This window comes from Sylvia atricapilla, chromosome 1, assembly GCF_009819655.1.
Source record: "Sylvia atricapilla isolate bSylAtr1 chromosome 1, bSylAtr1.pri, whole genome shotgun sequence".
In the NCBI taxonomy this organism is placed as follows: Eukaryota; Metazoa; Chordata; class Aves; order Passeriformes; family Sylviidae; genus Sylvia; species Sylvia atricapilla.
Window position 1 is genome coordinate 56588768 of NC_089140.1, and position 14426 is coordinate 56603193.

General features: G+C 38.5%; 1 protein-coding gene across 1 annotated transcript in view; it reads right to left on the reverse strand.

The window, feature by feature from the left end:
* Positions 1–5749: 5749 nt before the first annotated feature.
* Positions 5750–14426, reverse strand: part of LOC136363757 (integrin alpha-9-like) — a 210587-nt gene continuing 201910 nt past the window's right edge. Inside the window, 1 exon segment of the mRNA XM_066323225.1 lies at positions 5750–10912. Coding sequence (XP_066179322.1) covers positions 10814–10912 — 99 coding nt within the window. The 3' untranslated portion in view covers positions 5750–10813.

Here is a 14426-nt window from a genome sequence, read left to right on the forward strand (position 1 = left end):
GACATGTTGCTGGCCAAAACTGGCCAATGAGAGAGCCTCTGTGATGACATATTTAAGAAGAAACTCCAAACAAAGTGGGGGCAGAGCTAATTCCAGTTAGAGAACAGGAAGAGGTAAGAACATGTGAGGGAAACAACATGGAGACACCAACATCAGTGAAGAAGGAAAGGGAAGAGGTACTGCAGGCACTGGAGCTGAGATTCCTCTGCAGGCCATTGTGATGACCAGCTGTCAGTGAGAAGGAGGGAGGGGCTGAGGGAAAAGGTATTTTAAGGGCTTATTTTACTTCTCATTATCCTCCTCTGATTTTGTTAGTAATAAATTCACTTTGTAAACCTAAGCTGAGCCTGTTCTGCCCTTGAAGTGTTTTTCTCCTGGTCCTTATCTCAGCTCATGAACCCTGCTTTTTTTTTTTTTTTTTTTTTTTTTTTTTTTTTTTTTTTTTTCATTTTTCTCTCCTCTGCCCAGCTGTGGCAGGAGAGGGTGAGCAAGTTACTCTTGTAGGTGCCTGGTGTTGAGCCAGTGTCAAACCACATCAATGTCCATCCTCTGCTGCGCAGAGGAGCCCAGCTGCAGGGGTCCCTTCACCATAGGAAGAGCCACATTCACATGAGGGACAGCAAAGAGGGTATCATGGCCCATCAAAGGCCCCCCTCTAAGGTGTCCCCAGACCCTGCACCAGACCACCACAACATGATGCAACAGATGCACAGTATTGCAAGGAAGAGTGTCAAACCTAGCCCCCTCAGGGGAAGCACCTGGGCATTCCCACCTAGCCAAAATGGATTCTGTACTTTTTGCAGGGTGGCAAGGACTCACCACCAAGAAGACCAGATGGAGGGAAGCCATGAGACATCATTGGATGTCCTCAGGAGGGTGATATGTTTCTACCTAATCCCTGTCACTCTCCCTGTCCCCCCACTTCTTTCTTTCTCTCATTCTTTCTTTCTTGCTTTCTTCCTTTCTTTCTTTCCTTCCTTCCTTCCTTCCTTTCTTTCTCTCTGTCTCTGTCTCTCTCTCTCTCTTTCTTTCTTCCCCTCCCTTCCTTCCTCCCTTCCTTCTTTTTTTTCTCCTTCTCTTCCTCTCTCTCTTTCTTTTTCTCTTTACCTCTTTTACTATTAAAAAAATCTCTTTTTCGGCACCAATATCTAACTTTGGTTTTAATCAAGTTCTATAGTATATTTTGAACCTTTCTGGGTTCTGTCAATCTTATTCGCAAAGTTTTCTTTTCTCTTCCATGTTTAATTCATAGCAGTATCTTAGGAAGTAGTGTTTGGTCACCTCTATTCAAGAAAGATCAACTCAGAACAAGAAGGAAGGAAAGGAACTTGTTAAATTAAAAGACTTTGAGGGCAAGAGAACAAACTGAGAAGAAAATTACCATTAAAAACACCATCAAAACAAAATGTTAGAATAGTCTTTAGCAAGAATAATAAGGAAAAAATTTAACTGGTTCTACTGAACTTTGTTCAGTTCATAAAAGGAAAGATAATGGAATAGTTGCCAATGAAAATAGGAGACTGAAACTGAGGACCTTCCAGTTCCATGTCCCTGACTGTGTTTCAGAATTACAAAAAAAAAGTGTATATTATTTTGAATGATTCTGGCTTTGAATGGCAGGCTTGTCCTTTTTTATATGACTTGTCCACTTCCAAAATAAGTTTCAGTCTTATACATGTCTATCTGTCAATCTCTCTACCTCCCTCAGATTTTACATTTATTAGTGAGTTGACAAGGTACACTTCAGTCTGGTTAATAAGTTCAGTGAAAAGAAATATGAGGAGAGGACCACAGTTTCTGACCTAACATCCCATAGGCCTCAGAACTGCTGATGTAGTTGGGGAAAGTACCAGTTTTCAGGACAAATCTTTTTGGGTCTGAAACAAGTGTGACATATTTCAAACTAAGTGTAGGTTGGGGAAAATCACTTAAATTTAAGTTAGCCTTCTTATTCAGACAAATTGAGAGAGAAGGGTAACACCAGTTATGATGCAGAAGAAAAACTTCAGAAAAAGGCCAGGAGAAAAAAAATGGCAGTATTTGTAGAATGGAAGCGAGAGTGGGATAAACACAGCTGAGCAGCCAGTAGAATGAGACAAGGTTTAACATGTGTCACCTGGCCAAGGTGAAACATGGGTCTCTCCTTGGATGAAGCTATGTCAGGGATACAGTTTTGAGCTAAGAAAGAGGGCAACATGCTTGATTCTGGAATTTGGCAATCTCACAAAAAAACCTTCTGTTTTCATAGACTGTTAGATTTGGTTTCTCATCCCTCACCCTGAAAACTAAAATGGAGAAAAGTATTTTAACACATTTATATAATCTTCTATCCAATCCTATATATATTTCATTAATTTAATACTCAGCAAATATTCTGACCTCTTTATAGGTAATCACTTCTTTGTCAGTTTCCTACTCTGTGCCATTCACCTAAAATCAACACAGTAAAATAAAAATTGTAATAATTAGTCTGATCATTTAAGTTAGATAAAGGTAAGGGGGCAGATAATGCCCAGTTCTCAAGTCTTTCCATTGAGAGACTGATGTAGGACAGAATACATTCTCTCTATGAAGTGTTCTCTGCAAGTGTTCTCTTGCTTTCTTTACTATTCCTTTTATCTTTTCTGACTATAGCACAGAGCAGCATGATTAAGATTGAATTACACGGCTCTCAGATTGCAAGTGCAGAGGAATACTGCTTAAATGACAGAAATTACCGTACATTACCACTTACACAGGTTAGTGCAAGGCTTGTCGCATTATGTGTGTTGCATTCCCTTCAGCTTCAGGGAAGCCCATCTGAGTCCTTTCTCACTTATGCTGGTATAAATCTAGAATAATTTAATGCAAATCAATACAACATATCCGAATGCATGTCTGCAGCAGGGTTACTACTTCATTAATTTCTGATTGCTTACAGCTGTTTAACTGCATGTTAATTTAATAAAACATTGCATACCTTAAAGTTCAAGCATTAAAATGGCACTAGCTACATAAAAAGCAAAGTAGAAATGAACTAGAAATATATGAATTGTTCCTTTCCAACTCACAAATTATAGCATGATCAAGACATGATAAACTGACTTTCATAGCTCTTTTATTAATAAGATTCATTTCTCCACTCTTGGGGGTTAGATTTCTTTTTCACTTACAGAATTTTTCCCGTAAGTTGCTAGGAAACTAACTACTGGGAACTTATAGTTGAGCAGAACAAAGGGGCCAAAGGAGAGGAGTTGTAGCACCTGCCTACACTTCTTTGGGTCTCTGGAAGTTTCTCTTGGAGGGGGAGATAATGCGAGTTTTGGGGCAGGCAAAGGACAGAGCTGGAGGCAGCTTTGCTCTCTTGCCCTCAGCATTGCATTGGAGAAGACACGGCCAGGCTACTGCTTGCTGTGGGAGTTCACTGTCACCACAAAGTCCAACCCTGGGAAATCTACCATAATCTTCTCCTGTGCCCTGGAATTCTGAGCTCCTCCGCCTGCCCTGCTGGAGCAGGGCCAGCCTTTTCCTGCTGCCACCCCTTCTTCTGCACTGCTTTGACAGCGGTTTTTTTGCTACACTGTGGCCCCATACTCCCTCACTCTGCCAGGACATCCCTGCTGTTCCAGTTATCATCACAGAGCTTCTGATATATCTCATCCACCAGCCCGGGATTTTCCACTCTTCCAGCTTGGTGCTCTCAAAGTCCTGCAGAGGCACCGCGATCAGACTGCCCTTGGCTTTGCAGAACAAAGCCCCTCGAGGTTCATTGTTCTATTTATTATTAATGCTGTAGTTGTTGTTTATTTGCCTTGTTATACCTACTAGTAAAGAGCTATTATTACTATGCCCATAACTCTGCCTGAAAACCCCTTTAGTTTTCTAAATTATAATAATTTGTTAGGAGGGGATTTGAATTCTCCATTCTGAGGGAGGCCCTGCCCCTCCCTAGCAAACACTTGTCTTTCAAACCAAGACATCCACTCATTTTTTATTTCTGTCAAAACCACTTGCAAATAAAATCTCCATTTGCAGCCATTTGGAATATTGAAATTTGGAATTTGGTGTAGTAAATAAAGTCATATGACCTTAAATTCATTTGTACATTTGAATCTACACAAAATAGCTGTCTTCATTGTATTTTAATTCTGATAGTAAGCAAAGTGGGGCCAGAAGACACTAAAATCTACTTTGCATCCTTAATGACTCCCGAGACACTGTCCTTAGGCCTTTGGTATCTCAATTATCCAGTGCGTTATGCACTCAAAATTTTAATTGAATCAAGACATCTTACCCAGTACTACTGAGGTCAATACGCAACTTACTAGACCCAAACAGTATGGGTGGAAGTCTCCTATCTTTTTCAAGGGGTATTTAACTACTACATGGAAAAGATTTATCAGGGAAACTTCCATTACATCCAAGCCAAAAAGCAGGCCAATGGCAGGCCATCTCCAGTCCATACACATGAGCCAGGCTGCGCAGCATGCTAACAAATGACTGCTTTTCCATTGTTAAAGAATATCTTATTTTTCTTGAAGATTGATGTAGTTCTTCCTTTCTCGGTGAACCTGGAAGAAACAAATCTGCTAAAGGTTGTGGGTTTGATTTCTGAAACAAAGCCACTTTGTCATAGAAGACCTACAGGATTCTTAAAAGCTGTTTGGGGTAACACAACACACAAAATCCTGCTATGTACAAACTGCTGTTCTCTGCTTCCCAAGAAGACAAGGAGTGAGCCCCACAGAGGGCACTGTTAGCTCATCAATCCTCTAACCCCAGATGGGAATGTACACTGCCTGCTTACACACACACACACACACTTACATACATGCTCACATGATAACAAAGATATTTTAATACGTCCAAAAGTCCCTGTATATTACTTTAGCTGCTGCAGCACTAGTGCTTCCACGTCTCCAAAAGCTAACTGGGCATTGCATTCCTGTTGGTAGCAGCATTCTCCTACCACTTTTCCCCTGCAATGACTGAGAACATTTATTTTTACTTTGAAGGGTGCCATCTTCATGTCAGAATGCACATCTACTCAGAACTCTCCAATGCTTTTGGCATCGTGGTACATAAAGCTGTGATCTTCCACCAGTACAAATGTGCTCTGAGTCACAGGTTAGGTTGTAACTCTGCCCAGCCTGTTCTTAGATATTTAGCCAACAGTCTTAATACTGAGGAAACAGACTTCTTTAGTATGTCTGGAGAACATTGAAACACTTAAGAGTTGTAGAAGTAAAAGCTTACATTCATCTTCTGCTCGCTATCCAAGTGACCAGTAAGCATGGGGATGCATAGAGTTGAAAATATAATTTCATATATATTATTTAGTTACTATGTTCCAGGCACTATGAACTATAAATCCTTGCAGGAAAAGCACATGAAGCTGAAAAAATTCAGCTTTCATCCAATTTCATAGATTGAAAAAGGACTCAAGTTGCACAAGTTGACACTTATCATAGGTCAGTATCACCATCTCACGAGGCTTGATTTGATGTTTATAAAGCAAGGTTGAAGAAATATAAATAATTCTCACTACCTTTATTTTATTTCGATGGCTTTAAAATACTGTAGTCAAGTCAGTTGTACTCTTTGTCTCCAAACAGTTTGATGTTATGTCATAAAATTACAATAAAAGATGTTAATTATCCACACACAGGTAAACACATACCATATAGTATTCAAACATATAGGACAAAATGTCTCACCCAGTCAATGGAAAAGTGCTTGAGCTAGACAAGGGCAATAACTAACAAGATGATATTATTAGCATAATTTTGCAGCCATTTTTTATTCCAAAAAGTTGTATTTTTTGTAAACCTGACATTTCCAAAACGGTGCAAGTGAATTAGAATACAGGTGAACACAAGTTTCTAAATACAGGTGACAAATACAGGTGACATCAGTAAGAGTGAACACATTCTTCCAAACACAAGTTCACAAAAAGAAACATACAATTTTACAATATATAAGCAGTGACAGTCTGATAAAAAGAAGGAATGATGGTTCAGGTACTCTACTGTGCATGGAAATCAAGCTTCAAAAGCAATTAATCTTCAGGCCAGTTTAATCAATGCACATTCAATGAACGAGATTCTACTTTATATCCAAGAAACCCTAGCAAGTGGGTAAATTTGGACAAAGGATAGAAATTAGTTCCATGATTCCCTTAACTCTTTAGTGAAAGCAGTATTATATAATTCCATCTCAAATGGATACCATGCTTTAAACTCGTGCAAGATTCCAAAATGTGCCCATAAACAGAAGACATTCAAGACAGTTGATACTAAATATTGTCAAAGAAAGATTTTTCATATCTATTGCTTTCAGCAAGCCGGGACACCTGCACACTACTGACTTGGTATGTGGGATCATTACCATTCATGTATTTAGGCATAGAAAGGGCTGTTTTCACTGCTGTGTTTGGCATTGCAGAAGTCTTCGTCCTTTTGAAATTAAAAGATTGCTTAAGTGGTTTGCAGGGTTGGAATTTACATTAGGCATAATTTCTCTCTCAGATAACACATGCAACCTGTGAGATTACTTCAATTCAGAGGTTGATCCAGTATTTTCTACAGATTGCTGACTTCCTCATTACAATTAATCAAATAAAAGAACAAGTTTATTCAGAAAAAAAAAAAAAACAGCAGCTGTTCTTGTTAGCTACAAGGGTCAAGAGAATATCAGCGACATTCTTGGAGCACAATAGTTGTGCTGTTGCCTGGGGAGAAATTAAAGACCCAAACCCCATGGTTTTTAAATGAAAACAGCGGTGAAAGGTGCCTTAATCTCTGTGCTGTGGGCCACCAAAACCGTGAAATGACTGTGATCTTCTTGAAATCAAGATGGAAACTACATGGGATTGTGTGTACAGCACCAGCTCTTACATTAAGTAATATTTTTCTTTGATTCCCTCCCCGCCTTCTTTCCTGATCATCTTTTTCTGAGACTGTTTTCTTCTTATCCTAAAGACAATTTCAGGGTTACTATTTGTAAGAAGACACCTTGTACACTGAAAGCTTTAGCTATCTTAGGTGTCAGAGCATTTGAAAATCTTACTGCCCCACTTCTAACCTTCCTCCTGCATAGCTTATAGCTAGTGTAAAGTGAGTCTGCTGGGAAAAATGGCAATGTAAATTCAGCAAACCTTTGACTGAAGTTGTCAAACAGAATGGATGAGATTGCCTCAAAATGGATTGACTGGAGAGCACTTGTACAGTGACTACCCCCAGCCTCTGTGCAAGCAGAACAGCACAAAGAAACTAACAAGTAGCTGACAGATGGAACTCCCAGAGCACTAAAAGCAATTTCTAAAGTAACCATGTCTCTAGATATTTAGGATGATTTCTTAATTAAAAAACCCAAAACCCAGCAGTTCTATACCAGAGGTATATTCTAGACATTCTTGAAGTGTATTACATTTTTGTAAGATTTTGGGATTAGAAACTAATTGTAACCAACTGATAATAGTGGAACTTTTTGTTTGTTTGTCTGCTTTTTAAGAAGTGGAAAGATGCATCTACAGTTCTTTAATATGAAGAACTGGTATGATTCATTGCCAAATCTTGCTTGGAAGCAAGCAAAAGCCACAGTGGAATTTGATAAAAAAAACGGAGAAAAAAGTTTGGAGAGTAAAATCAAAATCATCCATGACAACAAAAACAACTGAGTACCTAGCAGTGATGATACTAAGAATTTGTGGATTATTTCACAAAATGGCATTTACCTGGCCAACAGCTAGATTTTCACTAAGGGATGACTTGTGCTGGACCAATTCTATGACAATTCAAGTCAGAAATGAAACAGTCCAGTGTGGGCTCAAATGAGATTTACCTTTATTTGGTTTTTTTAAAAAATAAAACCACTTTTGCTTTGCAACAAAATTAAAAAAAAAAGTTCCAATAAAATCTGAAATGTTGAATTAGTAATAATTTTTTAAACTATCTTCTTTTTATAGTTTAAAAAGATATTTCAAAGGTATAACTAATTCTGATTTTTAAAATAGTGTAAGGAAGCATTTTTGTCAGATTTCAAAGTAATATTTTGTTTAAAAAGTGGAAATTGATGATTTCAACTTCTCAAACTGAACTTTCTCCTTTTTTGAATGGAAACTTTTAAATTCAGTTTAATTCACAATTAGTGTCACATGTGTCCTGAATTATTCTCTCAGCAATTTTACTTTTTAATAATTTTGGGGGGACCACTGCTAGAGAGGGCAGATACTGGAGAGTCTTACAGGTAATAAAAAGACCCCCTTTTCAACCGAGTACTTTAAGCAATTTCAATTTATAACTATGAATCAATCTCACATCCAATTTCTGTCTGTCTTAGATTTTTTAAAGAGCAAAACCAGACAATTAGCTTTTGTTGTTTAACAAAACTAACCAATGTCAGACATATACTGCAAGGAATTCAATTCACAGCCTTTAGTATTAGAGGCAGATATAGATTAGATATTTGAAGGAAACACTACTGTGAAGGTGATGAGAAACTGGAACAGGTTGTTCAGGGAAGTTGTGGATGGCCAGTTCCTGGAAGTGTTCAAGGCCCGGTTGAATGGGGCTCTGAGTAATCTGGCATGACCATGGGCAGGGAGTTGGAACTAGATGATCTTTAATGTTCCTTCCAATACAAGCCATTCTATCCGTCTTTGACTTTCTGATAATACAGCAGTTCAAGGCCAGAAAAGATTTGGCTTTGATTTGGATTTGGTCTAGCAAAAAGTCTCCCTGTCAATGGCAGGAGCATTGCAACTAGATTTTTAAGGTCCTTTCCAACCCAAGCCAGTCTATGGTTCTGTCCCTAGATGATAATACACCAGTGCAGTCAAATGCCACCAGCCTTTTGGTTTTGCACTCTCTTGGAAAATCTGTATTCCACTATATGTGCTTATAACAGGATTTTGCTATGGATTTTCGCTTAAATGATCATTTGTCACACAGAATCTGTCAAATCAACAACTATTGTTTGAAGAAAGTTGAGTAGACTAACAGTTTTTCTTGTCAGATGTTGAATCAATACACTTAATTCACTTTAAAACTATTTTTCCCTAATGCATGCAGATAGCTAAAAATTAATAAATACCAATCAATGCTGTAGTAATAGCAGACACTTGATGATGGTGGTGGTAAAAAGCAAGCAGGAACATGTTTTTATATTTTTATAATTTGAAGCTACCATGAATAAGGTAAGGAAGAGCAAGACCTGATCCCAAACAGATCTCTTGCCTGTTCTCTGCATTCAAGTTTCCAAACTTCCAGCTGTTCTTTTACCACACCCTTAAGGAAGAAGACATCCTGCAACCTTTAATCCTGTTTTCACTTTCTACCACAGAGCTTGGACCTTCTTTCCTTTACTTGGATTTTATACCAACATGATATTTACTCCTTATTTACACAAAGTGCAAAATACAAGTAGAATCTAAACCCAAGTGTTGCACAGTTCCATTATTTCTATTCAAAAATTCAAGAGCTTTTTGAATAAACTTGTTTGAATTAGTTACAATTAGACTTCTTCTTAGTTACAATTGGATTTCTTCTAATTCAAGAAACAATTTGTTAAAGAATTACAGCAATAAAAGTGGCAAGCTGAGATCCAATAACATCTGCGCCTTAACTAAACTTCCTTCTAAATTCTTGAGGAAATACATTCAGTACTTGGAACACCCAGATAGGGAATCTCAAGATTCAAATATCCAAACATTTTAATCCTTGCATCTACTTATATCTCTTAAAATTATCATACAACAAACTCATGACTCAAGTATATAACTTACTGGCAGGCATACTGCTCATAGCATGTATCAATGTATCACTTGTTTTGATAACAAATACAGTAAACTTGCTTTACTGTACTATTAACAGTAGCTTTAAAACTATCCATCTTAATATTAATATTACTTAATTACTTATTATTATTATTATTATTTAAAGGAATTTGTCAATGCCATAGTGGTTGGCCCAATTATATCCTTCTGGTATCTCAACTGTACAGTCCTAGAGACTGGAAAAGAACACTTCCTGAAGAGAACATTCTCTGGTGCCTTCTTCAGTGAGCCAAAGCAAGCTACATCTTGCTACATGTCACTGAAGAAGTGTTTTTATCCTCGTCCATCCAGGCTAGTAAAGGACAAACTCAAGATACAGAGTATCACAACTGTGAAATACTTTAAGTTCTGTAGCTTATAAATCAAACACCAAATTTAACTTAAAGAAGTAGACAATAAAAAAGATTTTGGTCTATTTCTATTAAATGACCTATATATGATATTACAAAGCATTGTGAATTAAGCATATGAGGATTTCAGCTACTTTTATCTCGAATTTCCCTTCTCTTTCTTGCATTGATGTTTAAAAGTACAATAGAATTTATATATATATATTACCAAAGATTTAGCCAGATATCAGTGCTTGAGTGAACTATATAGCTATTCAATAAAAATTATAAAACATTGATACAAATATAAAGACATACTCAGTATAAAAAGCTTGTATTTATAAAAAATATTCTTAGGTAAAAGTCTTCCCCTGAGGGCATACTACATAGTTGGATTCATAAATATTGCTCTGCACTGCAGCTTGGTTGCCAAAGTTCAAAGTTCAACTCTTAAATGAAGTGTCAATTGCTCCAGTCATCTGACATGGCTGCAGTGGTTGCCTCAGAATATATTCCCTAGCTTTTGGGAGTAATAAAGACACAGCATCAATGAGGTCTCCGAAAAATCTGGAGAAGATTCATTCTTCCACATATGGAAGATACAAGAGCAGGATCTATAGACTAGCAAGTATATGTCACATGACTGGGCAGTTTTGTTTTCATGGGCAGTTTACTGATTTTTCTGGACCCAGTTCCAACTATCTTCATTCTCCTTTCTGCTCTTTTCAGCCTCAATAATTTCTTTGTACCTCCGGCGGAAGAAGCCCATCTGCAAATCAGAAGAGATAACAGTGGTAAATTACAGAATCATTAAATTGAAACTTACTTTGTTGGTATGACAAATAACATTATGCAGAAAGAACTAGCCCAGGAGTTAGCATCTAATTCCTACAAGTGCCAGTCCAAAATATTAGCTCCTTATTTACATCAGTATAAATGAGATCAGACTGGGTCCCAAATCTTCGTAAGTACTCTGCTCCTTATAGATGAACTACACTGAGGTGGGAGTCCTCTTATATGAAGTATGAGCTAAAAAAAAAAAAAAAAAAAAAAAAAAAGGGCATGAAGTATTTATAATAGAGACAGACCAGCAGAGGTAGATACAAGTTTATTGGTTTAAAATAGAGACTAATGCTAAATTTGCAGTGGAACCTAAAGCCTGGCTAAGTCTTGGGTCTTGAGTAAATGCTGACAATGTTTTATGAACACTGTAGACACTCTCAGTGTCTACAACTGCACAAAACAAGAGGGACCAGAGAAATAGAGTACTGTCATCCACCTCCCACTTCTCAGTTCCAACTATAATCACTGATAGTCACTTTTGTATATCTTCTTGTTTACTAAAGCCTTGTACTTATATAAATTCAACTGGTTTTCATCTCAGTTTGGATAAAAATTCTCATATCTCTGTTTCTTTAAGTCTCTCAGATATAAAACCATAATTTTAATAACAGGCTTTGGTAAGCATTCAAGAATAACTCTTCAAACACAGCAGTGCACTGTTGAGATCACTGAATAAATATTTTGTTCAACATAATTAAACATTTATGTAATTACTACCACTCTAAACCTGTTTTCTTACTCCTGCTGTGTAAAACATGATGTTTTAGTATTCTTTTATCAACAAGTTATTGCCACTAATTATTCCTAAATTGCCTGTTTGTAGGACTATTTTGTTGATTTGTCATTATTAAAATTCCATTAAATTGGACTTCCTGGTTTCAGTTTCCCGCAACTTTAATTTTCTTCAAGTGTATTTTAATTCACAGGGGTCTAAAAGGCAGCATATTCAATCTTTTAAGTGGGGTTTTCCAGCACATCTTCCTAAAGTTCAAGTCCTTGCCTGTGTCTCGAATTACATCCTCAATTCACAGCAGCATGAGACAATGAACACACCATCCTATCATCAATCCTTATCTCTGCCTCTGTCTTCTGTGCAAAGGGCATAGAAGCTGTTAGCAGAGTCTAATACGCCCCTCTCTTTTGGTTAATGAGACATGGTGTTAAACTAGAGATAAGTGTACTCTGCTAAGAGCATGAGTATACATTACACACATACCTACTGTCCTAGCTCCAGTCAGACAGGAATAATTCCTGCAGTAGACAGAGGGGGCATGCCTACCTGGAAATTATTCTATACCACCTGATGTCACTGACAGGAGGGGAGGGTCTTTTCCACGGGAAGGAGTTCCTTCTGGTCAAGAAAGCAAAGTGGAGGGAACAGTAGAGTAATACTGGCTCTGAGACAGAGGAAGCAGTCCAAGTAATGTGGCTGCAGTCGAGTCAGGCTCAGTAGCATTTTGCATGTGAATCACTCTTTTCTACTATTTTGCTGTTAATAGTGTTGCTGTTACTGTTTGTTTTCTTATCTCATTCTGGTTTCCAGTAAATTGTTCTTATCACAACCCATGACCTTCACATTTTGTACCTCCCATTCTCATCTCTCTACTGCCTAAGGAGAGTTTGGAATGTTTCAGTGGGAACATTAAAATTGAGAATATAATTCCTAAACCACGACACTCTAATTTGGTGCCCCCAAGTGGGACACAAATGTTATGATAACAACAGATCTGCCCAGATCAGGAAACAAACCTAATCTAGGCATTTGTTGTATTAGGTACACAGCCACTGGCTACAATGTTGCTTCATCTGTTCATGTGGTTGTGGTACTTAACCCCGTATATATTCCTATATGTGCTCCTTACAATACTGTTTTTCAGAGCAGGGAAAAGGATCAGGATTACTTTGTTGATGTACTGTGTGATAACAGTTTATCGCATGATAACATGTAATGATGGTCATTTGGGGTTTGTATTCAGTATTGTTCTCCTACCCTTGCCTCAGACACAATATTTCGTAGTCCAGTAAAAATCACACCCAGTCTGTCAGGGGAATAGGGAAGGATGACTTCCCCCAGCTTTTTACCCCCTTTTCCTTCTTCAGGCCTGTTACAACAGCTTTAGAGAATTTTGAATTCCCCTTGGATGTTAAGGAAAGCATGTTGTTGTTGCTAAGTCTGCCAGGTCTTCTCAGCGCAGTCCACACTGTGATAGGAATTAAATAAAATAACCTAAAATTAACATGATCTTTCAGAGATCTGCCCTGATGCTGGATAGTCATGAGTGGCATGGAATGCGGGAGAAAAAGGCCCAGTTGTTGGAGAAATCTGCTCCAATGGCTTGAGAGTTCACTCCTGAACAACTACAAGACCCTGATAAAGTGACAGGATACTTGCAACGACAATGCTGTGGCAATGCAAGAGAGGAGCAACTAATTGCAATGTGCTGGGCCCAGACTATGATTTATTAGGAATTGCCCTGTACTAGAGAACACCTCAGGGGAATGAAAACACACCAGCAGGCATTGTGGCTGCTCAAACTGCAGCTGAACCAGATGAACAACTTGTGCCAGTAGCAGGTGCCCCTATAAAGAAATGCAAGACAAATTTAGTTCACTTACTGAGGGGTGAAGAGGAATAGGGTGCTCACAACAGGAGGAAGAAGCAGGGCCAGAGAGAATCACCTGATCCCTACCCCAGGTGAGCTGCAAGATGTGCAAAAATATTTCAGCTACCAGTCAGGAGAGCCTCTTGGGACCTGCCTGTTCTGGTGCTGGGATATCACAACATACAATATAAAGAAACTAGATGGTAGTGAAGCCAGGCAGTTGGGATCCCTGTTTCAGGATGTAGGCATTGGCGAGGGAATTGGAAAGAGGACAGAAACATTCAGCCTCTAGAGGCAACATCTGCCAAGCATGAGGGAATGGTATTCTCTCATGGATGACCTAATAGTGCACTGAGACAAGTGGAATGTCATGCACAGAGGTATCCAGGACCTGAAACATTTAGCTGTGCTGAAGGTACAGGGACTACAGGGAATCTACAGGGACTCAAATAACAAGCAGTCCCCTGCAGATCCAGACCAGGTCCAATGTACACAATCCATTTGGCAGAAGTTTCTATAAAGGATGACATCATCCTTGTACACCACCCGCAGGCATCGATGTCAATGAAAGAAGAAACAGTGCTTCAGGTGGTTACCCAACTTTGACAATATGAAGTTGTTTTTCCTCACTACCAACCTGTGCCTCAGCTGTGGAAAGACTGAACAAGACTGCAGACAGACTTGAAAGACTCAAGCAACCTAGAGAGAAAATGTCCCATGCCCCTGCCAGTATGGACCAGAGTCTCTGCCATTATCAGCATGTACTCCTCTGTTGGAGAAAGGTGTACACACCACAAGGTAACCTGCAGTTTTACCTGCATGACCACAGAGAGGGCA